The sequence below is a fragment of the Planococcus citri genome, chromosome 4, assembly GCF_950023065.1.
Source record: "Planococcus citri chromosome 4, ihPlaCitr1.1, whole genome shotgun sequence".
NCBI classification, from domain to species: domain Eukaryota; kingdom Metazoa; phylum Arthropoda; class Insecta; order Hemiptera; family Pseudococcidae; genus Planococcus; species Planococcus citri.
Window position 1 is genome coordinate 36,244,166 of NC_088680.1, and position 27,933 is coordinate 36,272,098.

General features: G+C 32.7%; 3 protein-coding genes across 6 annotated transcripts; 1 reads left to right on the plus strand and 2 right to left on the minus strand.

Moving 5' to 3' along the window:
- Nucleotides 1-571: 571 nt before the first annotated feature.
- On the minus strand, nt 572-6,141 carry LOC135843091 (uncharacterized). Its single transcript, XM_065360838.1, has one exon. It carries the CDS (start codon nt 5,931-5,933, stop codon nt 4,050-4,052), a length of 1,884 nt encoding a protein of 627 aa, XP_065216910.1. The 5' UTR covers nt 5,934-6,141; the 3' UTR covers nt 572-4,049.
- Nucleotides 6,142-11,398: 5,257 nt separating this feature from the next.
- Pink1 (PTEN-induced putative kinase 1) lies at nt 11,399-24,388 on the minus strand. Of its 2 annotated transcripts, XR_010558658.1 has the most exons (9): nt 23,806-24,388; nt 23,410-23,723; nt 23,159-23,338; nt 22,956-23,078; nt 22,703-22,877; nt 22,377-22,625; nt 22,129-22,224; nt 21,779-22,044; nt 11,399-11,773 (listed from the first exon to the last, which is right to left on the minus strand). XR_010558658.1 is itself a non-coding variant. In XM_065363269.1 (8 exons), exons 1-8 carry the CDS (start codon nt 24,199-24,201, stop codon nt 21,859-21,861), a joined length of 1,719 nt encoding a protein of 572 aa, XP_065219341.1. In that variant the 5' UTR covers nt 24,202-24,388; the 3' UTR covers nt 11,399-21,858. The 2 variants fall into 2 exon arrangements, 1 of the variants encoding a protein (XP_065219341.1); XM_065363269.1 differs by having other exon boundaries at nt 11,399-22,044.
- Nucleotides 23,595-27,898, plus strand: LOC135844885 (ubiquitin-conjugating enzyme E2 J2-like). 3 transcript variants are annotated; one of them, XM_065363277.1, is made up of 6 exons: nt 23,595-23,735; nt 26,267-26,399; nt 26,475-26,600; nt 26,675-26,783; nt 26,862-26,990; nt 27,066-27,898. In XM_065363277.1, exons 2-6 carry the CDS (start codon nt 26,278-26,280, stop codon nt 27,180-27,182), a joined length of 603 nt encoding a protein of 200 aa, XP_065219349.1. In that variant the 5' UTR covers nt 23,595-23,735; nt 26,267-26,277; the 3' UTR covers nt 27,183-27,898. The 3 variants fall into 3 exon arrangements, with proteins under 3 accessions (XP_065219349.1, XP_065219348.1, XP_065219347.1); XM_065363276.1 differs by having other exon boundaries at nt 23,606-23,739; XM_065363275.1 differs by lacking the exon at nt 23,595-23,735 and adding an exon at nt 25,558-26,137.
- The last annotated feature ends 35 nt before the right edge of the window (nt 27,899-27,933 follow it).

Here is a 27,933-nt window from a genome sequence, read left to right on the forward strand (position 1 = left end):
GTGAACTACGGTGATAAATTGTATCTACTTTGCCAAGAAATTAAATTACAAAAACGAACGAAGTATGGAGTGAAATGCGTGATTAGTTGAGCCAAAGTTGTTCTGTGCTTGCTGGACTTGGTGATGGTGGAGTGTTTACAGCCATTTTGTGTATAGTGGAAATTGGCTAGTTTTTGAGTTAGAGTTGGCTTGTGCTTGTGCAAGTCTGACGAAGTTTTATAATACTTACAGTATTTATAATGGGGGGGGGGGGGGGGTTGACTCATTAAGGTTATTCATCTTTTTAATGAGAGTAAGTAAGAAAAGTTTCAATTTTTTCAGAAAATTTCTACTATTTTTATGGAGGGACTTTTGTAACACTTTTTGAGCAACATTTACCATTCTATCTGTTGTTTGTTTGTGCAGGTCAAAATGGCCTAGATACTGGAAGAATATCTGTTAGTTCGTCATCTTTATGATCTAAAATCCTCGTTGTTCTTGTTGAATATTGAAATCCAGTATACCTATCCTGGAAGTATGGGATCGTTTGATTTAGAAGCATTACAGTACATAAACACGAATGAGCAAAAAATTATGAAAAACAAGAGGTAAGTAATCTGTAATCTGTACATGATTATTTACATTTTATACAACTTGATTAGGAAGTAAATTAATACATAAATATTGTACCTTACTTAAGACTTACGAGGTTCTCAAATTTAATTCTATATCACACAGCTCCTTGATTTTTGAAATAATGGGTAACTTTTACGCATGGATCATACTTACATACCTACTTAGTATACTTACCATATCACGTCAGTTTGACTAAATCGTAGGTACCTAATACATACAATAATTTTTAATTACCTGTTTTTTTTTTCGATTTCGTTAATATGTATTTTTTGACCTTAAACTCTCTTTCGCAGCTTTGAAAAGTAATCAAAAGCTGAAGGTTCATTTTCCACTTGGAATGATCAAATTCGAAATTTGAATTCAAAGATACCTACAGTCATAATTTTGAGTTCTGATAACTTTTAACATAGAGAGCATCCCGATGACCTCTTTAAATTTTCGTCAAAATCAAAACCATTTTTGAAAGTTATATAAATCGTCAATAATAATGTTTTGGATCATTCCATGTATTTTAAATACAACTACCTATGTTAAAAGCTCCCTTCTTCCAAACATTTTCGAGATTCTGAATGCAAAAGAGAGCTCATTTTTACAGTCCTGTAGGCTGAATTTGTTTCGATTATTGTACCATAGAGATGATGGGGAGGGAGCTCGAATCGATTTTGTTTGAAAATGATTACCCAGCTGATTTTGTTTTACTTATAAGTAGGTATTACTGTTTTTGAAATTTTTCCCCGAGTTTTGAGCCTTCATCGCGTCATCATAATGATTCAAGGTTTTTGTTGAGATGATAGAAAAAAAAAATTGAAAAATTGAAAGTTGTCACTCTCAGGCATCTTTGTTAGGGTGGAACGATTTTGACTTTTGAGTAAATTTTCCGCTTCTATACCAAGTTTCGGATCAATCGATCCATTGATTGCAAAAAAAATCAATATGAAATGAAGGTAAAGTCTCCTCTCCAAAGAAAGTTTAAAATTATGGATAATGTTTTTTGCTCAAGTTGACTTGAATGCTTAGAATTCCAATAAAACCGAAAAGTCCAACAAGATGCGTCCCTACTTATTACATTAGAAAGTCAATTTTGAAACTTTGGCATTATTTTTCGAATTTTTTTTTATTTTATTCGGGTTCTTGAAAGTCAGACTTGATATCTAGAAATCCACTTCGAAGTAAATAGAAATTTCAGAATTTTTTTTTCAAGTTTGTATGTACGTACGTACCTAAGTGTAATATTATAAGAGTCGACTTGCATAAGTATATCGAAATATCGAAAATCGATCATTTTTTCTAATCTATTAGAGTTTATTGGAATTTTTTTCATGTTTTTAAATATTGGACAAAATAATTCAACAATAATTTTTTTCCAAATTTTCAAAAAGTTCACAAATTGATATCTACACAAATTTTCGAAGTTAATCAATTCTAATACAATATCAAAATACCAAAAATTGCACTTTTTTCCAAAGTTTTCAAAAGGCTCTTGAAAATTTTGGACAGACTTCCGGTCGAAAAAATGGGTGTAAAGTCTCCAAAGAAAGTTTTAAATCATGGATAATATGTTTTTGCTCCAGTTAAGACTCAATGTTTAGAATTCCAAATTGGAAAAAATAATCTGACTTACATAATATATAAGAAAGTCATTTTTGAAAGTTTGATATGGTTATAATTTCATTGATCGGGCCCCTTCCGAAGTCTGATATAAATGTCAGCAAATCAACAACTTTTTTTATTGTTTTCAAATGTCTGTCATGATATTGCATATCTAAAAGTCGATCGATTTACTTTCAAATTTTTGAAAACCTGGCATAATGTCAGAAAGTCAACTGATTAATTTTTTCGTTTTCAAAAATCAGGCTATAATTGCAGGAATTTATTTATTTTTTCCACTAATTTCTTCAAAGTCAGATTGATATTATCTAAAAGCCTTCGTGCTTCAATTTGAATAAAAATTTCAGAAATTACCTGGTGAGTTCTTTTTCAAATTTTTTAAAAATCTATGATCAAATTGAGTATCGACTAATTAAGGTCTTTTTAGGCTGGATAAAGAAACGAGTTCCCAGTTTGGTGAATTTTTAAAAATGAAAATTTCACTCATTTTGGATGAAAAATTCAGAAAATCAAATTGATGTCAAAATTAAATTTCTACCTTATTTTCAGCGATGTCTGAATATTGTGCCTAAATCGGTCGGTGGAAAGAGCCACAAAGACAGTGAATTCGGTTCATAGGACCTGAATTATTTCAATTTTGGCTTCTTTTGTGATAATTTTCTTTAAACTGGAAAATAAAAAAATCCTCAGGAGTCTCCAGAACGTTTCGCGATCACCGGCAATCGATTTTGAAAGCAAAAAATGGGGTACAGACCAAATTTCAGCACTTTGTGTCAATTTTATCAAATTTTGATTTTTTTTCCATGAAAAATGGTTTAAATTTCATTTTTTAAAAATTCGTCAAAAAAATCGAAAAATGAATTTCAAAAGTAAGTGAGGTATACAGGAAAATTGGGATTCAAATCGACAGAAATAGATTTTGAAAATTAATGCAAAAATTGACCTTATAGAGTCACAAAGGTGATGTGTTTTAGTTTATAATTTTGGGAGGTGTAATATTCCCGTATTTTGGCGGTTTGTAGCCAATGTCAATTTTTTCAAAGCTGCAGGAAAATCCAAAAATCCACAGAAGGCTTTAGAACAGTTCCGAACTGTCTGCTCCAGTTCTAATTTCGGCTTTCCAACTCGATTTTTTCACTTTTTGATGTTTTTTAAATGCACCCTTCTTGATTTTAAAAATGTTTTATCAATATTGAAAAGAAGTTCAGAATACTAGGACTGAAATTGAAATACATACCAAGAAATAGTCCCATTTATTTACTAGTTTCTTGAATCATGCCTGATGCTCTAAAATAATTTAAATTCAACTTGGGCAGAATATTCAATCTCAAGTACCTACCCTAGGTACCTATTTGGTGCCCAAACTGTTTTTAAACAAACAAAATTCAAAAACCTGGAAAAAATTGAATTTATTTTTGGAGACTCAGAATGGCTTGAAAAAATCGAATTTCGATACAAAGGTTGAAACGTGTAAAAAAATGTGTTTTTTTCTTTTCTGTTTCTTTTTTTTTTTGAAGATCATTAATTGAAAAAAAAATAAAAAGTAAACTCGAGCGACTAATTTAGTTTGGAGTACATATTTGTGTATGTAATACCTTTTCAAAAATTTCAGTCTGAAGGTTGAGAACGTTTCCAGTTTTGATTCTGAGTGAGAGAAGATTTTTTCTAGGAGAAAAAATTGGGTCAAAATAAATAAAATCGAGACCAAAACTAAACCTTACTTGGATTTAAGTACATTCAAAATGACTCGTATGATATCAGTATTGTTGATCGTTTCGATAATCACAGCTCCCAGAACCCACTATGGGATCCCTTTGTATGCTTCGCTATCTCTGAGGAGAATTCCATTCGATATGGATTAATGCGTCAACTTGCTCTGGTTGATTCGCCTCAATAACATTCATCGCAATATATTTCACACTATTAGCAGTCTGATTCGCTGGGAACTTTATTTTCAGGGCATCTTTCAAAGCTTCCTCGACCGTGCTCTCAAATCTGGCCACAATTACTCCGTTAATTTTCTTGCTACGAGGTGATATTAAATACATATCGTATGGAGTGAGGGAAGTACGATTTTCCAATGGTACTTTGTCGATTATACGCACATGTCGACTATGTTGTGTATTAACCCTTCGACCCAGCGAATGGTAAATCATGGCTTGAAACTGAATCTGAGCTGTTTGCGAGTCAGTTACTCTTCTAATACCGTTATGTAACCTGGAGGCATTGGATCGAAGGTATTCCGATTGGCAGGTGAGATTGGAGGTCTCCGGTTTACTCGATATGATATCGAGAATAACGTTGGCAATGATTGAAAATTGGGAAAAGTGTTCGAATCGTTGAATCAGCTGGTGAAGAATACATATTCTAGGTTCGTTGTTGGCCCAAACGTATCCGTACGAAGAAGTATCGTTATCGTCTGCCCTCTTGAAATATCCCATCTCGTAAAATAACGTCAGCAAGGTACGAGTGTATTGGTCGGAGCTGTCGTAATATTTACGTAACTTTAATCCCCCCACTTCCTCTAAAGCGCCGGTTTGGTAACGAGTTATATCGTAAGGTAAATTTATACGACCGTTGATACTCAATAAGAGGATTTGTTCGCGAAACTTGATCACGTGATAGAAATGAATTAGCACGTCGAATTCTTTGATAGGATCTGTATGAGGTTTGAGCGATTCTCTGTAGTCTTGTTTCAGCCTTTGCCTATGCAAATGATACTGGTAAATGGTATTCGGATTGTAGACGTGTAAATTAGTCCCTTGTACGCGATATCCTCGATAAAAGTTCAGCAGATTCGAGCGCATTTCCTCCGACATGGTGAACTTGACCATTAATTCGTCTGCTTCTTGTTCCAGGTAACCGTAGTGTCCAGCAAACGGATGGTTTTCCAAGAAAACCCGATGCTGAATCATACTCAAATCGCAGTAAGGTAAACTGAACGGTAAACTGGTCAGCCCTGTGATCAAAGCTCGACCAACGTATTCGGTACCATTGACCAAAGCTCTGGAGATCATTTTATTCAGATATTTATAATACTCCAACGTGTATCTGGGATCTGCTTCGTTGACGAACGATCTACAAGACGTATTATCGTAGTTATCGATCAACAAGACCACACTGGATTGATTAAAGTAAGTATACAGTACTCTGGAAATCCTCAAGATGGCCTCCGTTATCCTCAACTTTGACGCATCTTCGCTTTGTAACTGTTTCAGGTAATCTATATCTTCCGGATCAACCGAACCTAACTTCGAAGCTGGTAAATTGATCAACCAACGGTATTTTTGCATCGATTTCTTCAACTCGGCTCCTATAGCGGTTTTTGGCGATACTTGCAAATTCTCGGGAAACGATAAGTGGATGACCGGGTGTCGAGCCAGATGATCTCGCATTATGGAACGATGACGAGATATTTTCATCGTGCTGAAGATGCTATAAGCGTAAGTATCGTTTTGACGTTTTGGTTTACGAGTTTTATCCACTTCGACGTCTGAGAATAAAGCTATCATGTCGAGATTGGTGGTTTTTCCGAATTTAAAAGGGCAAGTGACTAGATTATACGGCGAAGTGGAGGTGTCAAAAAAGGCTGCCAGCAGCTCAGATTTGTCGACGAAAACGGTTGATTTGCGTTGAGTATTGAATAGGTTGGCGATGACGAGATGTGAAATGGTCAGAGAAAAGATGACAGAGCTCCATGAAAAGATCATTGTATAGTATGTGAGAAAAAAGGAAGTGAGATAGGATGTACGAGAGGAGTGGGGTGGTCTGTGTGGATTTGAGGCTTAATTTTGAAAAGTTCACATGCTGAGGTACTCACGTGAATGATGAAAAGATATTGAAGCGTCGCTTACGAAGAGCTTTGGGCCCTTCGAACTTGCTGTACTGTTCGATTCAAGAGGAAAGTGAGCAATTCGTTTCGAGAGACGTGAAAGATAACTGAAGAATGTGATTACGAAACTGTTATCGGTGTAAATTTGAAGGAAAAAGATCTGATATGAAGAGAGACGATATTCCGTAGGTAGGTATTATGTAATATTTCAGTTCGTACCTACTTGATATAATTTTTCGATTCAAACGAACGATCATCATTCATCTTTCATGAGCATACTAAGCAGTAAGCAAGTTTATTCGTAACTTTTTTTTCCAAAATTAATGAATGGCCGGGCTCATACTCGCGGTCTTTTTTAAGTAGGTAACTAAAGTTGTAATTGCAAAGCCCTGTCTTTGCTAAAGATGTCAAAGTCTCGCTTTTCATCAACAATTGCCTAAAAGTCTCGTAATTTCTAAAAAGTATCACTTTTTTTTGTCAATTATTCCCAAAAAAGTCCAGCTTTCCGCTAAAACTATAAAAGTCCTGCTTTTTGCTTAAAATTGTAAAAAAATCTCACATTTTACAGAAATTGACCCAAAACTTTATTTTTTAGAAAAGTGCTCGAAGATTGTTGTTTTTTTTGCAAAAAATTCCAAAAAGTCATACTTTTAGTGCGTTTCTCCAAAAATTGTCTAAAAGTCTCACTTTTTCCACAAAAATTGCGAGAAAGTAAGTATAATTGTTTGCCAAAGGCCAAGAAGTCTAGCTTTTTTGCCAAAAATTTACAAAAACTCTCTCACTTTTTGGTAAAATGCTGGAAAATGTTTTGTTTCTCCATAAATTCCAGAAGTCTCTTTCCAAAAATGATCCGAGAAGCTTTTTTTTGTTAGAAATTTCTGAAAAAATCCCTTCCTTTTAATAATAGTATATTACGTGACAGGAGCGTTACTGTCCAATCCTGTCGCGTATACTATTTTAATTTCATATGAGAGGAAAATAAATGCTAAAATTTAAAAAAATGGATGATTTCGAATTTGTAAACATGTGCGGAAAACAGTTACTTTCCTCCCTAGGGAGGAAAGTAACTGTTTTCCGCACATGTTTTGATAGATGCGTTAAAGACGTATTTTCCAAACACAAAACTGTCTAGGAAACTACTCATTTTCCGATCATGTGAAATTAAAGCTCTTTAATACAAGTATGGAAATAGATTATACTCTTAAGAAAGTCATAGGATTTAACGTAAGTTTTACGTACTGCGCAGTGCGCGAGCAAGCATCAAATCAGCTGTTCACGTACAACGTTGCACCCTATTGGTTGCTCCACCCACCACCACCGCGTGACGACACCAACCTGCCATGCGCAGTACGTAACACATACGTAAAATGCTATGACTTTCTTAAGAGCATACTCTATTTCCATACTTGTATTAAAGAGCTTTACCTTTTAATAAAATTGTCAGTGTTGCTTTTTGCGAGAAAATGTTAAAAATTCTCAGTTCTTTAAAAATAACAACAATTTTTTCTTTTTAAACAAAATGGCTAAAAGGTGTCGTTTTTTTGCTAAAAATTACAAAAAGCTCGCATTTTCCAAAAATCGTTCAAAAGGTTTTTTTGGCCAAAAATTGACAAAAAAAAATAATTTTTTAGTCACTACAATATTGCTTACTTCCTAGAACGTCCTGTCTTGCTTTTTGCAAAAAATGGACAGAAATTTTCGCTTTCTGGCGACATGACGTAACTTTGCGAACAAATTCCACTTTTTCTTAAAAATTGTTCAAAAGTATTGCTTTTTTTCCAGGAATTGCCAAAAATTCTCGGTTTTCAAAAATTGGCAAAAATATGTGCTTTTCAACAACACGGCTAAAAATATCGTTTTCTTTGCAAAAAATTCCAAATAGTCTCACATTTTTTCAAAAATTCGACTTTTTGACGAGAATTTTGAGAAAGTTGAATTTTTTGCCAATAGTTGCTAAAAATTTCTGCTTTTTGCTAAAAATGGACAAAAACTCTGCTTTTTGACAAAATTACTGAAGAAATTCACTTTTTCTCCCAAAAATTGTAAAGAGTCCCGCTAATGACAAAAACTAATTTTTCTTAACAAAACGGCTAAAAAGTGTCATTTTTTAAAATTAATCCCAAAAGTCTCACGTTTTGCCAAAAATTGTCCAAAATTCTCGTTTTTTGTCAGAAATGAACAAAATGTATAATTTTTTTTACCACTAATTACTTTATGGTTTTTCAGATGTAAAGTACATACATACTGTTATTCTCTCGTAATTTCAAAACTACTCAAACTTCTTATCCTCATAAGTTCTAGATCTATTTTAGCTATAAAAACTTGATGTGCAATTTTGCTTACCTTATTTTTTATGTGTTACAGATTATGTCAGTCCTTTATGCTGAATGCTGATGCTGAAAATAGTTACCTCCATCTCAGTTCCTTCGGAATTCGGTTGAAGTGATATGGAACCTATCGTGCTCATACCTACATTATCATCTCGATGATTTTTTTTTCAACGTTAATTCTTATTCATTATTTCCACATCGATCTGTAGTGATCTTCTGAAAATTAATTCAGTAGGTACTTACATATGTATGGTTAAATGTTGTTTTCATTTTTTAGTAACTCGAATTAGTTGATAGTTTTCATTTTCAAGTTGTATGTGCCAACTGCCATCCCATGTTCTGTTGATGTCTTTAATTTTATAGTTTAATATAAATTTTCTGTCATTAAGTAATGTGTACCTACCTATTGCATAGATATATAGTATAGGTACCTACTTGAAAAAATCATTCAATTTGTTCGTACAACTTTTTTTTAGTGTATTTTTTGAAATCCTGTGTAAACTGTCTGTGAAATTAATTTCAATAAAAACGTTAGTTGCGTTGAATTGTGTATTGCTTGAATTTACAGGAGTAATAAATTTGAAATTTCAAAAACTTTTCAAGTACTCCACTTAGAATAGGGAAAGACTTCGAAAGTTCGAAGTTCAATTTGTTTTGAAATACATATTTTTTATGGGAATGTTTCTTTCAATTTGTTTAAAGAGAATTTTCTCTCAGAAGTTTTCTCTTCTTTTCGGATTCCTTGGTGAAACGACCAGTCGACCATCGTAATTTTGTGGTCGAAATAATGTCAACAGATGTCTCATTTATATCATTTTTATTTTTTAAATTACACATTAGATTAGGTACATTATATAGGTAATTAGGTACTTGAGATCAATTTCTATTGGCTTTTTCATTTTAAAAATGAATAACTACATATATTAACCTACTAATTGAAATGAATTGAACTAAATTTGGTAGTTGCAAAAAAAATTATTCGATTGGATGATTTTGAAATAAATTCTAATTGAAAATAAATTGATTCGAAACAAAATTAAACAACAAAAAATGAATTTAAAAAAGATCGAATTGAATTGAAGTGAATATGATTATACATATGAACACAAAATAAAATGAATTGAATTTACCTACAATAAAACAAATTGTTCGTAAAATGAACGAACTTGAAATTGTAATAAACAAATTTAATGTATTTGCACAAATTGAAATATTGAAATAAATAAATTGGATGGAAATTTGAAACACATCAAAATAAATTATTTCAAAATAGACTACACAATAAAATGAAGAAATTTACATGAAGATAAAGTAAAAATGAATCAAATTAATTAAATTAAAACTATTTCGAAATAACTTGGAATGAATTAAATCAAATTTGAATGAATTGAAATAAATTGGAATAAAATGAAATGAAACAATACCTTATAAGACGTATGAGTAATTCAAAATAAATGAAGAAATAAATTAACTCAATTCATTTAAGCGCAGCAATAATCTCAAATTCGTTATTAAGTAACCTATAATTAGAGTCAAATCTTATGAAAATGTAATATTAACATTAAAATTGTGATCAGCGACCTCAGAGTAGTAAGAATTCGCCGAATTTAAAAATATTTACTCTATTTCTGATGAATTTCCTCATTTTGTGGATGTACGTAAGTACTTACAGGTAAGTAGGTAATCTTGGATTGAAATGCATGTAACGAATCAGTGTTTCCGATTCAACTAAAGTGATGGATTTCAACGATTTAATAATGTAAAATTTCATCGCAAAAGAATGAATAGCGATTTTTAGAATTGCATTAAACTGAGGTGAAAATGTACTCGTAAATTACTTGCGAAGAAACGACTATGCAACTTCATTCACATCAGATTGATATTCTACGGAATTTTTCATTAGAATAGCAGAAGATAGCGCCTGAAAGAATACAAGGTAGGTAACTCATTGAACTCTTCTTAAAAGTTGGTCCTTTGAGTTGATCGTTGTAATCGTAGAGGAGTCGCTGATTTAAGACCGTCGATGACATTGATTTTTTCGTATTCCAGCCCCGGATTGCATTTAACGCCAAAATACCATTCTTCTCATGGAAGATAATTAGAATTAATCCAAATTCAAAGCAACTGGCCAATTGCCCATGTGATGAGACAAAATGTTGGTTTTTGGATACGAAGAATCCAATGCCGATGTTTATTTCAGAGCTAAATTAATTTTCAAACGCAAAATTGTAATTTTTCGAAGAAAATGATTGAAATTACATTTTAATGCTTTCGAGGGCGCAAATGGATTCCGCAAAAATAGAAATATGGGATTCTCAAAATGAGGGGCTCGATGGTTCTTTCATTTACTGTAGGTATAAGTATTACGAGTATAATATAGTGGAGAAATCTCCATTTTTATTAGTTCATCGACCACTGTTTTTTCAAAACTTGAAAGTTTTTATTCGTTATCATTGTTTACAAAAGAAATACACTTACCAGGTCGCGATTCTTCATTTGCTTCACCTTCCGAAATTTCTATCATTTCTCAAACACACATAAAATCATTGAAATTACACGCTGAGCTCGAATTCCTTAAAATCATTTTCAAGTGCCATAAACCATAAGGATGAAAATCGAACAAGTTACACTAATGAGAAAACCATGATGATTGTTGAAATCATAGTGACTGAAAACTTCCACGAAAACCTAACAGAGTTAATAGCGAAAGCTGAAAATGTCAAAAAAATCCAACAATAAAATTTTGCATATTCTAATTTCAAATTTCCAGCCATTTTCACCTGAACTTGCCTTTCAAGCTTCGTCAAGTAAAAACGATTTTACAGCTCAAATTCAAATTTTTGAATGAAATACGTACCTATGTAGGTATGTAGTACATTATCAAACTGATTTTGAGCGAGTAAAATAAATTTCCGAGTAATTTCTATAAATTCTGGTAATTCATAATCCTCAAAACTCGTAGCGTTAAAAAAATCTACTCCACACAATCCTTTTTCCAAAAAAATTGATCAAATCAATGAAATTATTATTGTAATAATAAAATATTTTTTATTTACATAACATAATACATATAGGAACAACGATACAACAATGAAATAATGCTTACAATCGTAAATCATTCAGACTTTCAATATTCCAAACATGTATTTTAAGCAAAGGACAAAAATATCCTCTACAAAATATAAACAGGTACAGAATTAGGTACATACAATACATACATATGATAAGACAACCAAAAGAATATAATATTTTGTTCAGTTGACGTCACAGCGTTTTATGATTGCACACCAACGAAACAAATTCTAAAAATTCACGAGCGAGAATCAGGTTACATTTATTAATATGTTGTATTTAAAAGCTTGATCTGATTTCTGCATTTAAATAATGGCTGAAAAATATAATAGTTAATAATACAAACATTTTTCTGTTTTTTTATGAATAAAATGTCACAATTTTAAATAATCAATAGAGAAATGACTATGAGCTCTCTCCCTTTCTCCCTCTAAGCTTAATGACCAATAAGGTCACCAGTAACATGCAAAGATTACCAAAAACGAGCAGTCGAGCATCTGTTTGTAATTCAATGTAATTATGTACTTGTATCAACGATGATCGAATCGATTTTCAATAATTACTTAAGCAAGTTATTTAATTCGGACACTTTGGCGACAACATTTTTATTAAGGATCCCCATGGACTATGGAATCGATGATCATTGATCACCCTTTCTTTTTGTTTATACTGAAGACTTGGAACGCGGCTATGTGTGCGAAATCAAAGCCATCCCCCCGAAGAAGTAACTTCATTCAACTTCAGAAAAAATCTCATTATGAAATAAGTAAATATTGTACTAATTGGCTTATTCATTTTGTGTTTTTTTTTCAATTTTTCATTTTTCATCACCACTTCCTCTCATTAATTTTTGATTCACATTTTGTATTTGTTTGATTTTTTCATGCTTGCTTATTAAAATTTTTACAAATTCATTAATTTTTTCCTATTCATAAAAGTACAGATAACTCTGGTTTAATAAATATAATACGCTTTTGATTACGTGCCTAGCTTATTTTCAAGTTATTGCTAGCATTTTAGCTTCCACTGCGTCCCTCAGATTGCCTGCCGCCCACCCACTTTGATGAGTTGAATCCTAAGGAACTAGTTGAATCAACCAACGTAAGTTTCTGTAGGAAAGGGCTACTGGCGGCATCTGTTAAGTACCCGCGATTCAAACTAAAAGGGTTAACGAACATTTGATTAATTAACGCCAAACATACATCTTGATTAGAATCGTTATTCTATATTTTAATCATAATCTTTTCATATTTTTTTACTTTTATATCGTTTTACTCTCTACTTTATATTTTTAATCATTTTTCGTTTCTCTTCTCCTTCTGGAGTGTGGTAAACCCACCTAGCGACCCTAGCGATAATCTTTAGAATTAAAAATACGTTACTCTCTGAAATTATAAAAAATGTATAATATACGTTGAATGCAATGATGAAATGATTATGTCTTTCGTTTTAATTAAATTTAATTGTTTCCTCGTGCGCTTCCAATTATAATCGGAAACATAGGTCCTCCTCATTCGGAAACCATTCTTCCATTTTGTCGAAAATCGTGAAATGAAATAAAATTTCACAAATTTCGACTCTGTGAAAAATTCACAGAGAGTGAACATTCGTTCAGTGTGGGAAAGATCAAATACTTTTTAGATCTGTCCATCATCAAATCTACACAGTGAAACAACCCAAAAAAGCTTAGAAAAATTTTTCTGATAAGCGTTATTTTTATGATAATATTAATAACCCCAACATCGAAGCAGAACTAAAATTTGACTACTTATGTGTATCAGGATTTCAGTTGCTTGAAAAAGTTATCTTACCATCACATGTTGAAGTTAAATATTAATACAATTCATTCAGTGTAGTTCCTCATACTAGTACTAACTAGTACTTCACATGATTACAAAATCCATTTCATTCAGGGTGACATCCTATTGAGACACCCTCTTCAGTAAGTTGATAGGTAAAATTAACATTAATTTTCAAGTTTAAAGAACTAGTCCAATGATATGTACTTGAGTTATGGTTAATTTTGAATTAAAGCCTAGAGCTGTAATACACTCATTTGGCGGAATTTAATTTTACATTAGATTTTCAATTCAAAGTTTCCAGATGAAACTAGATCATTAATTTCTTGCTCATTTCAAAAGAGAGAGACTCATTAATAGGTAACTCTTACTGCAGGACATAAACCATGATATGGTGATTGTCCTGAGATATGTTGATAAACCCTTTCCGCATGAGCAGAAATACTATGAAGAATTTGAGAAAAATACTGTCATAATACCTACTATCTTCATGATACATAGGTACTAGACACCCCAACATTGAAGCTGGACTAAAATTTGACTATATATGTGTATCAGGATTTCAGTTGCTAGAAACAGTGATATGTGGATTTTTCACACTTTTGTATTTGGCATATCCAAGTGCAATCCGGGTATCCGGATACACTTTGGATCCGGATGAATAATTTGTATGTATCCGGATGCATCTGGATATTCAACAATGCTAGTTGAGACCTATTTGTTGATTCAAATATTTACATTTATGTTTATTTTATTCTAGATTATTACAATCAGAATCTGCAAGAGCAAGAATATTACTACCACCAAGATTTTTATTTGCCACGTCTGCGAAAACATACTCATTTGAAACTCATTTGAACTTCTCCATAGATGTACAATATATCCGGGAACAGATGTATCAGAAAATTACCCATCTTATAGAAATGTATATTTTTAAAATGCAAGGTGAAATGCAAGGAGAAATTTCACAAACTTGAAATGAAACATTAATAAGGTCATCGCCAGCCGGAAAAATTGATAACCACGTTCGGTTTGATCCGAGGATGGCCGAAAATCTTGAGTTCATTAACGTTCGGGGGCAAACTTGCATTGTAAAAAGAATTCGCAAAAATAACAATTTTGAAAAAGTTGCAGAGTGCTTTTGTGAGTGCGTTGACAAAATCCGCGAGTTTATGAAATCGGAGAGCAAGATTTACTACGAGATTATGAATGTTATAAATACATATCTCCCAGAATGCTATGAATTGTACTTCGCAAGTGTTTAGGTATAAAACCTACAAATACATTTTTTATGACTAAACAGTTCATAGTTTAATTCAAAAGAACTAGTGTATGATCTGGGACCTTATTTTTGTCTGAATCAGGGGTATGGCAGCCGAGATTCTGATAACCATAATGATATATAAAATTTAATTAATAAATAAAAATGTGCTGAATCAATTTAAGTAATAAATTCCCCTTAAACCGTTATTACTGCCAAAGTTCAATAAAAATTGAACCGCTCTGCGTTTAAGCCAGGCAGTTTTGCAAAGAAACATTTGATTGCGAGCGTTTTTTCATGGCGTTCACTAGCCATTTAGATTATGAAAGTGAATCAATTTTTTTTTGTCAAAACGATGAATATGCGATAACAATTCGCGTAAATAAAATTGATAAACACAAAATTGTACGATAGTATTCACTTCATGAAGTACCTAGGCTTCCTACTAATCAAGCAGTTAGTCACAAGTTACGATGCTATGAATTGTACTTCGCAAGTGTTTAGGTGTTAAACCTACGAATAAATTTTTACGACTAAACATTTCATAGTTTATTTCAAAAAAACTAGTGTATGTTCTGGGACCTTACGTATTTTTGTCTGAATCAGGGGTATGGCAGCCGAGATCTACAAACCATACAGTCCTGAACAAAGTTTTATCAAACTGGATGATGCTCTTTGTCAACTTAATTTCGTCAAAAATAAGTGCTCCAGTCAATAAAAATATGTCATTATTAAAGTGCAACTTCTTGCTTGTTGGTTCATATCATTTTTTTTTATTTTTAATTCTCTGTCAAATATTCATTTGACTTGATTATTTTGGTTTTTGTTTGTTTAAAAAAAAAATCTTGAGCTAAGTATTTAATTTTTCATTCATTTAATTTTGTCATTCAAATTGTTTTTCAAATTTTTTACATCAATCAAAGTTGTGTACACCATGTGTAAAACAGGGCTGTTAGACACGAAACGTAAACGTATCGTTTCGTTTCGGTTGAGCTCTTTGAACCAAACTGTTTCATTATACCGTTTCGTTTTGTTCCATAAAAGTGGTATCATTTCGTTTCGTGCCGTTTCGTGTCGTTTCGTTTCGTTTCCTTTCAGCCAAAAAAGTGAGAAAAGCGGACATTTTCATTAATAAATGAAGAGGAGAACCCCTCTAGAGGCTTTAAATGGATGAAATTTGAGTGAATTTGACAAAATTTGGCCGAAATTTACAAAAAAACTTGCAATGAAAAATCAAAAATTGAAGAAATAGAAATGATTCGTTTCGTTATAACGTTTCGTTTCGTGTAATTTTTTTGATTCGTTTCGTTTCGTGTCTCGTTTTGTGTCCAGAGGGAAAATTTTCCGTTTCGTTTCGTGTCTTTCGTTTCGTTTCGTTTCGTATTAACAGCCCTGGTGTAAAATGCAATCTAATCATCTTGCAAGTCTGTACTCTCAAGGGGCTGGTGTGTCATCAATTTTCTACCAGAGTACTGAAACTTTTCAATGGTTACATCAATTAAACCCTAACATGATTCCAAACACGATAGCATCAGATTTTTACAAAAATTTCTACTTGTGTTTTACTGAAAGAACTCATTTAAGTATATATGTTACCGTTAAAGTATTTACTCCAGGTAATGTATGAAATAACTAGTTATTTCATACATTAACGAAAAAGTGTTTAATGCTAGTAAATTGTTCACAGTTTACCTAGGTAATGTATGAATAATCTAGTTATTCCATGAAATAGCGATGTGTGATCAGTTAAATCATGAAATGAGCTGTTGAAAATATTTTTGTGGTGAGTTTTTCATCAAGTGAAGGGATTTTTTCAACTTTTTCAACGGATACGTAAAAATAGGGAGTCAAGTGGGTCAACTTCACCAGTCAACACTTTTTTTCATGTTCTAATTTAAAAAATCACATTTTTCGCAAACTTTCAATTTTTTAAAATCGACTTTACGACATAATGCCATCCCAATTTTTTAGTATGTTGCTTAGCATGAAAAGTTGTCCATAATATATTTTTTTCAGCATTTTTGAGAGTTGGAATGATATGAAAACTACGTTTTGAAACTTTTCGAGCTGATTTTTCATACGAAAAAAAAGGGCAACACTGATTTTTATGATATAACCTTTGATATCACCAAAAAAGGCTTTCAAAGCCCTAACTATGGGAAAAAGTTCCATTTTGGTAGGTATCGCAGTTATGGAGTTATCTACTGTTGAAATGGATGATATTTCAAGTTCACTGAAAACTATAAGGGCTAGAGGGCTGCGATTTGCGCCATTGATCATCCCTTTGGAAAGTCTTTCCACTGGAAAAATTTAAAAATGATGGCCAACCCTTACCATTTCTTGGTCGAATTGAAGTGGATTTACCCTTCATATATGCTGTAGCTTTGAATTAACCTTCATTTCTTACTTTATCGCAGTTCATTCATTGAATTCACACTTCAACTAAACACACCTCGTGTATGTATGAAATAACTAGGTAAACTGTAGAAGAAAATTTGATTTCACACTTTTTTGTTCATGTATGAAATAACTAGTTATTTCATACATGAACTGGCATAAATACTTTAACGGTAACATATAATATGCAAACATCTAAAATCAAGGATGGTAGTTTGAATTCGATCCCATCAAAAGTCATTACTAATGAATTCAAAAATTTGAAAGATATTTTTTAACATTTATAAACCTAACCATATTAAAATTTCAAACGCAGAAGAATGGGTGATGATATTAAAATTGCTAAAATTACATTTAATTAATATTTTTTTTAAAAAAACAACCAAAGCATTCAGAAAATTTTTTTTGAGTTCATCCAGAAGAACTGAATGAGCTTGGTACTGATGACACAGAAAACAACGTTAAGGTTGAATATGAATACAATTCATTCCTTATAATTTTCATATAGTAAGTGCTGAAAAGTGTGAGATTATTCCAAGGAACAATTTTTCTGCAGTAATCATGCACATATTCTCTATCAAAACACTTCATTTCTACAACAAATTGCACGAAAATTAGAGAAACTCACATTTCTTTTAAAAAATATTTTTTATATGTTATTCTATTCATTAAAAGAAATAATAAAAATAATTTAATTATTTTTTTTCTTTGTAATTTCACATTTTTTCGCATTCCTGTTCTTTGAAATTTCACAATTTTCTTTTCATTCCTATTCTTTGAAATTTCACATCTACTTGACATTTTTTATTCATTTGTAATAAAATCTATTATTATTGTGGCACCAGGAATCGTATTTTGTAATTCTACGATAATCGTTATCAATATGAATCCGCATAACCATTTTTTGGTATGTTTGTTTGGAAATTTGGTTCATCATATAAATATTATGTACAAATACCATGCTAGTGAACAAACATCTAGAAAAAGTACAGCACAGTAAGTAGATAGATAATTGGTATCTATGTTTAGTTAGTTGTATTATTTTCCAAGAACAGACTGACCATAAAACTGCCTCTTGGTTGCAGGTAAATTATTATTCTGCACAATCTGCAAGTATAGCATAGCTTGTGAACATACTTCTGTTGCTGTTATTGATGTTGATAATTTGCTAAGAATACAACAGACTGCTAATGTCTGAACAGAAATTTTGCAATCATCCGAAGTATGTATCTGTTTACAATTTACCTACTGAAGGTATTGCATATGCCTATATTTAGATTTTTATTTTCTTTGTTACAAACAGGAAAAAACAAGTAATCTGTCATCAGTATTTGCTGCAACAACTTGAAAAGCTTTTCATTGTCACGTCGACAAATGTACTGTAAGTTGTGCGCTATAAAAAGCGCAGAGAGTGGGAAATGCTACACATATAAACAGGCTGTAACTCCCAATGCCAAATATATCAGCAATATAATAAGAGGTAATCTTTTTTTAAAAAGATTTTTTATATGTTATTCTATTCATGGAAGAAGTAATAAAAATAATTTAATAATTTTTGTTCTTTGAATTCATGTTCTTTGAAACTGAACACCTACTTGACATTTTTCATTCATTTGTGATAAAATGTATTATCATTGTGGCACTGGAAATCGCCAAATCAGACTTTTGTTGTAAAGCAAACTGGAGTAGGATAATTTTATTCTGAGATATAATTTGATTACCCAAGGATATGGGAAATTGTGATGCACAACTTTGCAAGATAAGCAAAGTTGCACATTGCTCTATGAAGCAATCACACCACATTATTTTAAAAAACGCCAATTGAGCGCTTTGAAACAAGCAGTTTGGTGGAAATCGCTTATCTGTTTGTCAAATTATCTACAGTAGGCGTTCACATTATAGACATACCAGTCAAAGTTGATGTACGTAATATTAAAAGATTGTTACAAATTACAATACATTTATGTAAGTATGTAGTACATAAAAACTAAAAAAATGTTGAATTAAAACTAATATGATGAGTTTTCTTTTTTTTTTTTTTTTGTAAGTAAATTAATTAAACCTGATCATCACATCACTCAAAAGTGCCTATTTGAATGGTTTTATTGGCTACACAAATTGAGAAGAGATTCCTCAACTAGACAGGAGTAGGTTATAAAATAAAAGTTGATTCATTCTAAACTCATTGCTTTCAATCAAGAATAATATATAATTTTATGTTTGGAAAGATTAGATTGCAAAATCTTCCACAACTTAATTTTTCAGTTTTTATGTAAACTTCTCTATTAGAGAGAATAAATCATTTTAAATGTGCACAGGTTCGATTATATCTCCCTTTCTCCATTCCTGAAGTGAGAATATTCTCAAGAAATTTTTCAAATTTGAGGAAGTTTTCCAAATTTCAAATATGGTACAGATTATTGTTCCAATGGCAGAGCCAATAAGCACCAAGCATCTGAATGTTTCATTGAGCCAGGTAGTGGCATCAGGTTCAGTTATGTAAATGCCACAAGTATGCCCAGCATATCTCCTCCACATGTCATTAATAGAATTGATACTAGCTATCATAACAAAATTGTTAACATCTGAGACCCCCCTGAGACCCTAACAAAAATTAGGAAATTTAGGAAAGTTGAGATAAATTCAACCTGTTCAACTTCAAAAAACAGCTTGAAGATTTATGTTCTAACAAAGCTTCTGAATTGGTTGCTGAATTTATTCTGAGGTTTGAAGCTGCTCCTTGAAAATGAGGCAAAACATAATTGTTTTATAATTCCTGTTATGGAACTGTATTCTTTCTGTGAGTTGACTGCTGAGAGAAGATTTATGCAGACCAATTACTCGTATGATGAATTATTGAAATTATGCTTGTTATTTGAAGTAAACAACAAAGATAAGCAAGAGCATGTTTCAGAGCCTGCTTTAGTTTTTTTCATTTTGCAATTCTATGATAATTATGGATCAATATGAATCTGCCTAACCATTTTTTGGTATGTCAGTTTGAAAATTCGGTTCATCATATAAATATTACAAATTCCAGGCTAATTGTGTAATTCTATGATAATCTTTAATCAATACGAATCCACCTAACCATTTTTTGGTATGTAAGTTTGGAAATTTGGTTCATCATATAAATATTACAAATTCCAGGCTAATTGTGTAATTCTATGATAATCTTTAATCAATATGAATCCACCTAACCATTTTTTGGTATGTAAGTTTGGAAATTTGGTTCATCATATAAATATTACAAATACCAGGCTAATTTTGGAATTTTATGATAATCTTTAATCAATATGAATCCGCCTAACCATTTTTCGGTATGCACGTTTGGAAATTTGGTTCATCATATAAATATTACAAATGCCTACCAGGCTAGTGAACAAACACCTTGAAAAATTTTCCAGGAAACATCCGCTCCCTTCTTCTAGTTGGAAGGTAGTACAGCACGATAGACAATATTGTATCTATGTTTAGTTAGTTGTATTATTTTTGTACTACAGCCGGACTATAAAACTGCCTTTTTTTTTTGTAGAACCTATTGTCAAAATAATGGTTGCAGGTAAATTATTATTCTGCACAATCTGCGGGAATAGCTTATGAACATACCACTATTGCATAAGACTGTAAGGGTACAAATTGCATATTACAATATGCAAACACCCTTACACCTAGGGATAGTTCGAAATCTTCTAATCCTATTTTACTTTAGCTACCGGAACAAACAAATCGCCGATCACTTTGGGATCAGTTTCGATGACAAAAGTAAACTGGAAAGAAGAAATGAAGGAAGGAAGGTTATGCGAGGCATTCATTGTGATGAATGACCACTCAATCGTCGCGAAGTGGATCCCGAAAGAGGAAGTGCACAGATATATCGAATTCATGATGTTACCAACCAACAATCCACTGTCACCCAATATGGAAATTTCGTAATCATCCGAGGTATGTATCTGTTTCCAATTAACCTACTGTAGGTATTGCATATGCCTATAGGTATTTAGATTTTTATATTTTTGTTACACAGGAAAAAAAAGGTTATCTGTCATATTTGCTGCAACAACTTGAAAAGCTTTTCGTTGTTATGCCAAAATGTGTACTGTAAATTGTGCGCTATAAAAAGCGCAGAGAATGGGAAATGTTATACATGTAAACGGGCTGTAACTCCCAATGTCAAACCAGTTACAAATTTCCAAACTGAGAAATTCAAGTTTCAATATTCCCTTATCATTTTATTGATTTATATGATGTGACTTTCAATTTTCGCTTGAGTATCTAGCGACTGTGTAGTATATTTTCAACGATGTATTAGTAAGAGTATGGCAAGATCTCGTGTCAGAAATGTTTTGAAGATTGAAAACGCAATCCTCAAAATTACATCATCGAATTTTTTATTCAGACTGATACATATTGTATAAGAGTTTGCAAACAAGTTTTTTTACTCAATACTACGCATCGGTAGAGCCATTGAGTGATGTTCAAAAAGAAAGATACAAAAAAATCGCCGAAAAAGATTCTCCTCCAAGAGTCCTTGAGTAACACATTTACATAATTCATACGCTCTCGATGATTTTCCCAATTAAAAATCAAACCGCATACGGTTATTTTGTAAAGATGAAAAATTGATAAAAATACCAATGAAAAAATTTCCCCTGAGAAAAGCACGTTGTAAACGAAAGAGAGGGAGAGAGTGAGAGTACAAGATTCTTAAAACTAAAAAATGAAAGTAAGTGCGGGTGAAAATAATCGCAACGATAGCGGATACTTGAAATACTCCGATGACAAAAAAATACAACGATAAGACACGTAAAATACTCTGAAACTCGTGCTAATCACATAAAACAGAAGCAAAATCTCGGCAAACCTGATCAAATTACGAAGGCAATCATTCGATGGTGATGGAATCGGTGACGTTGAATAAAACGAAGTGATGATTAACAGTCTTTAAATCTCCTCCTGTATCCAACTTAAAGCTTTACTGATTACTTTCAGTTTAACGCGTTGTAGAAATGTGGCGATTAATTGGTATTCGGTGACTGAGGCGCGTTTACGTTGCGAATCACGTTTATGGAATAAAATTGGTCCTTCGTAGAGGATTTTGGTCGTCAATGATAACAACCATTGCAGAATCTAAACGTGATAAATGAAACGATTATTAAATTGACCAATTTTACAAATTTAAGTACATAAATATGCAGCATGTCAAATATTTACCTCACTGCTGGATGGCAATTGGTTTTTCGATATCCATTGACTAGGGGCCCATAAATATAATTGACATATCGTTGCTGCTGTTTCAGCATCCAGTCTCTGCAATCAAAATCATACGTATTAATATCAAGTACAAATGTTAACAATACAAAGAAGAAACTTTCATTTTCATTTGTATTTGCACATTTAATGTATTCCAAAAAAAAAAAAAAAAAAAAAAAAAAAGTAAACGAAAACCTTGAAAAACTCACTTTTGCTGGATTTTTTGCCAACATATTCCTAACAAGTCGACTAATTAGAGATGGAACTTCAGCAGGTAACTCGGGTAACATGTCATCGGTGTAGGTGGTATTACGTAGTACGGTTCCTTGCTCTTTGGTAATTTGTTTGTAAAAAGGGTTCATCCCGGTGAATATTTCATACGCTAATGTACCCACAGTCCATATATCTGATTTGGAATAATCAATCGTTGAGAACATTCCAGCTTGAGCAGTGGCAACCTTCAACAACAAAATGATCAAATCAGTAAATTAAGCGGATATTTTACGACTAATATAAACAACGAAAAAACTCTTACTTCAGGCGCCATTAACGCGGCATTACCACCCCGATCCATATCCGGTGTTCTGTATGGCATTTTTAAACCGTAATAGCGATCAGATAAACAACATCCAAAATCAGTAACAACCAAAGTAGGGCAATTATTTTCTCCTTCTGAAGTATCCAGAAGAATATTGTCACTTTTGAGATCACTACAACGAAAATTACACGAAATTACTTTGCAACGAACATTAATTTAAGCAATTATAGATAAGTGATTAGTAAATTACCGGTGGGCGATTTCACAACGGTTCATATGCGTGACCGCTTCGAGTAGTTGAGTCAACAAAAGAATACCGTCTCGAATATCTGGTGGTTTATCGATAAGATATTGTCTCAAGTTGGTATTATATCTGAAACGCAATTATGAAAACGATAAGAAGTAAGAAAACAAGTTAGCAGAACGACTATCAAAATAACGTTAAATATTTACTTTTTCATGACCAGGAATAAGCTCATATTACGTCCATAACCTTCGGGATTTAAACGCATTGGTAACGCGTCAGGATACAAAGTTCGACCACTCGGTAAATCGGGTACGTAGTCTGTAAGAGAGCGGTACATAGCGACGATATTAACATGAGGCGGTAAACGTTGAATTCTTTCAGCCATCCTGTGAAATGAGATTAACAATGTAAACAACGAATACATTTCGATAAATATAAAGCGATCACGATAACTCACTCATTTTCCCAGAATCCAATCGTGTTTTTATCCAAAGTGACATTTTGTAATGGGACCATTTCTCTGTACATAGATCTCAGAATAGATGAAGCGTTACTTTCTGCGTCGAAATTGAACATCATTTTTACAGCTAACGGATACTCCTTGGGCATCTGTTCGTTATCGTCTTTGGTTTTTTCTCGAGCTTCGTAAACCACAGCGTTGCATCCTTTGGCGATAACTTTACCGAATTCCAACGAACTGAGAGAAAATTCATCTTCGAATTCGCGATTCTCCGCTTCGAATAAGTTAGCTCGCATACGACGGATAGATTCCTACGTGCACACGTAAGTAAGTATTTATACTTTACATTGTTACGACGACGATAAACAAGACTAGTCAAGGTTAAACACTTACCCTGATCTCCCAACAAACGCCTTCCAATTCATCGTTTCTTGTGATTACACCGGTACCGGATGCCAAACTTGTACCAACCAAGGCGAAGAAAGCTGAAGGGTTTCCGTTGTTATGCTGACGAACACATTTACGCCGTAAATCGGAAGCTAAGCTATTGGTGACTCTTTTCAAAACACCGTCCACTAACAAACGACGAGCGTAATCGTATCTAGTCTGGATACCTTTCAATTCAGTAGTTCTTCCTGCCGATGGTAACAATCGTTTACCATCTTCAATTAGAGCTCGTTCTTTGGTGAAAATATTGACACCCTGTGTTTGCGGAAGAAGATTGGCGTTTTTTCGCCACAGAAGGATATACCGATAGTACGCGCGACTTATCGCAGTTTTCAGATACATGTTGAACTAACGAAGACGAAACTAAAACGGGTGTGGTCTCGATATAACAACAACGCGTAAATTTTTCGCAAATTATTCACTATAAACGTTTTTCACTCGAACTTTACACATAATTCACATAAAATGTATGACGAAATGGCGATTGAAATGAAATAACTTATAACAGTAAAAATTCAAGGACGGTCAAAAGTAGGGCACTATAACAGGGGGTATGCTGGTCAGCCATTTTCTTGCGAGACTAGCCTACTTAGCATAGAAACTCCGTAAGAACGCATACAATTTTTCGTGTGAAAAATGCAATTTTTTCGATCGTTCGCGAGTTCGGGTGATCTGTTGTGTAGTCTCAAATTAAAGATAATGAAATGCTCTATCGATTAATGTTAAAATTTCATCATTTCGCGTAAAAATAACGATTTTATGAAGACTTCTATGTTACGGATTTTTGCATACTACGTACGTCATCTTTAAACTAAAAATTCTCGAAATTTTCAGTGGACACATGCATGTTTTAAAGTACCAAAATGTTCGGATTTTCATCCTCTTTAAAATGAGCTATTAGCGAAAGCTCTAGATGCAACCGTTTGAAAATTCTCGAAGTTTAAAGTTGCGAAAACAAGCTGCAAGCGGTAAGTATTGAACTTCTAACTAAAATTACTCAAAATTTCGAGTGGACACGTAGGTATTTTAACACATCAAAATGTTCGTAAATTTATCCTCTTTAAAATGTTTCTTTACCGAAAGCTCTACGTTCAACCGTTCAAAAGTTTTCGAAGATTAAATTTGCGGAAAGTGGTTACTGATCAAAACATCACTCACTGATAACAGAGATAACACAATTTGACCACTTTCTGCAACTTTAATCTTCGAAAACTTTTGAACGGTTGAACGTAGAGCTTTCGGTAAAGAAACATTTTAAAGAGGATAAATTTACGAACATTTTGATGTATTAAAATACCCACGTGTCCACTCGAAATTTTGAGTAATTTTAGTTAGAAGTTCAATACTTACCGCTTGCAGCTTGTTTTCGCAACTTTAAACTTCGAGAATTTTCAAACGGTTGCATCTAGAGCTTTCGCTAATAGCTCATTTTAAAGAGGATGAAAATCCGAACATTTTGGTACTTTAAAACATGCATGTGTCCACTGAAAATTTCGAGAATTTTTAGTTTAAAGATGACGTACGTAGTATGCAAAAATCCGTAACATAGAAGTCTTCATAAAATCGTTATTTTTACGCGAAATGATGAAATTTTAACATTAATCGATAGAGCATTTCATTATCTTTAATTTGAGACTACACAACAGATCACCCGAACTCGCGAACGATCGAAAAAATTGCATTTTTCACACGAAAAATTGTATGCGTTCTTACGGAGTTTCTATGCTAAGTAGGATAGTCTCGCAAGAAAATGGCTGACCAGCATACCCCCTGTTATAGTGCCCTAGTCAAAAGTTGCATTAATTTTTAATGCAACGTTGCCACGTTGTCAAACATGGAAATTCTTTTTCAGTGTTTCCGACATTGAACCGCAAAATTGAATATTTTTCGTTTTCGTCTTTCAGCCTTCTTCAAGCATCTGAGAAATTTTTCATTTGTAAATTTTTTCTTCAAGTTATACTATTAAATTAAAATTCAACTTAGCTGATTCATTAATTAATTACCGAAAAAATGAACAACGAAAGAAACCGTAACCATGTTAGCGTTAGCCATGTTTCATAAACTGGTTATACTGGTTCATTCATTTTCAAAACAAAGCCAAGAAAGTTGAATAAAAACAATAATATTATTGTTTTTTAAATCAATCTGTTTCTAGGAATCTAGGAATTTTCATTCCAGATTTCATTAAATTCGCGATAAAATTAGGAAAATAAAACCTATGCCTCTCATGTAACTAAATGAGAAAAAAGTGAGACTTATTATTCAAGTGGTATCTCAGGTATGTGCTGTAAATATGGCAACAAAAGTCAATATCTTTCCGACTTCATATCTAAGTACTTCATGCTTACCCTTTGGGTTTTCAATATTTTAAACTTCTCTAGTCATATTTTCATTTTAATTCTTTCAGGGTAATGCGAAATGGCTAGTCAAGAGTCCAAGTACAGTGCTTTTGCTCGCCTGAAACAAGATTATATTTGTTTAAAGAAGGATCCTATACCATACATCGAAGCTGAACCATTACCTTCCAATATTCTAGAATGGTAAGCTTATTCGATAAATAATAAATTAAGCAGATATTTTCAGCAGTGTAAAATTTACTTTCTTCTTTTACAAAGGTATTACGTAGTTCGTGGTCCAGAGAATACTCCTTATGAAGGAGGATATTACTTAGGGAAGCTCGTATTTCCTCGCGAGTATCCGTTCAAACCACCTGGTATTTATATGCTTACTCCTAATGGCAGGTGAGTCAGACATCTTTATGAATACATAGAAGTTATCCGTTGTCTTAAAATTTCATTCGGTCATATAATTTTAGATTCGAAACACGTATGCGACTGTGTTTATCGATCAGCGACTATCATCCAGAAGACTGGAATCCAGCTTGGAACGTATCTACCATACTTACAGGGCTTCTCAGTTTTATGGTATATTTTTCGATTCTTATTCGTAATTTTATACTCGTACTTGTTCTTATAACATGTCGAACATTTTTGATGTTGCAGTTGGATAAAAGTCCTACGGTTGGCAGTGTCGAATGTTCGGACAATAAACGACGAGCCTTGGCTACTAAAAGCTTATCTACTAATCTTCTCGATAGTACTTTCTGTGATCTATTTCCCGAGTTGGTGAAGGTATCTAATACTTTTACTTTTTGTTTTCTCTTACTTAATTTTGCTCGACAATTGCAACTTCTTACCTCTTTACAGAAAATAAAATCCGAATTAGATGGAAAGAAACCGAAAGAAGAGACAACTACGAGTCGTAAACGTGAATCACAAGAAATGTACTCGAGTGACCTGGAATCTGATTCGTTTTCTGATTGAAATGTGTTCAGTTTCATATAATACTGGATTTCTTTCATTGTTGTATCCGATACTCAGATCTGTGAGACTCATACACAACATCCCGATATATGAATTGCAAATGATGATACTGCAGCTACGTGCTGTGCGCATAATTTAAACACAATTATGAATTTTATGTATTTCGTCGTTCGAATATTCTACTCGATTTTTCGAGTATTTTATTCTTATCTGTTCCTTGTATTTTTTGACTGAATTAGGTTTCGAGATTTCTCGAAAAAATGAGTAATTTATTTAAATTTTCATTCCCTACGTAAAAGAGTCAAAAACCGTTCGTATTTATAAGCTCGAAGTACTTCGAATTGGACATAGAAAATGTTTAAATTTGAACTTGACTCCCCGAACCAAATTTACATGATGCAATTTTGACTGAAAGCTCTTAGCTCACAGCAATACAACACATCATCGAAGAACACAGGATTAGGATACATGTTCCGATTGCATGACTTGCGACAGACGTGTGGTGAAGTTAATACGTACTTGGTTAAATTTACATTGGAATTTTAGGCAATATCCATCGTTGTTTTCCGTCCTACTCAAAAAATGTTGGAGTAACGAGATTCGAAACAATATCGTAAGATGTATTATTGTAATATACTCGTATGTTCCTTTGTACTGTATATTGTAATTAAATTACTGATCTATTTTTAATACATCTATTTTCAAGTTTTTTTTTAGCTGTTGTAGTTTTTGTTCGGAGTTTTATTGCTTC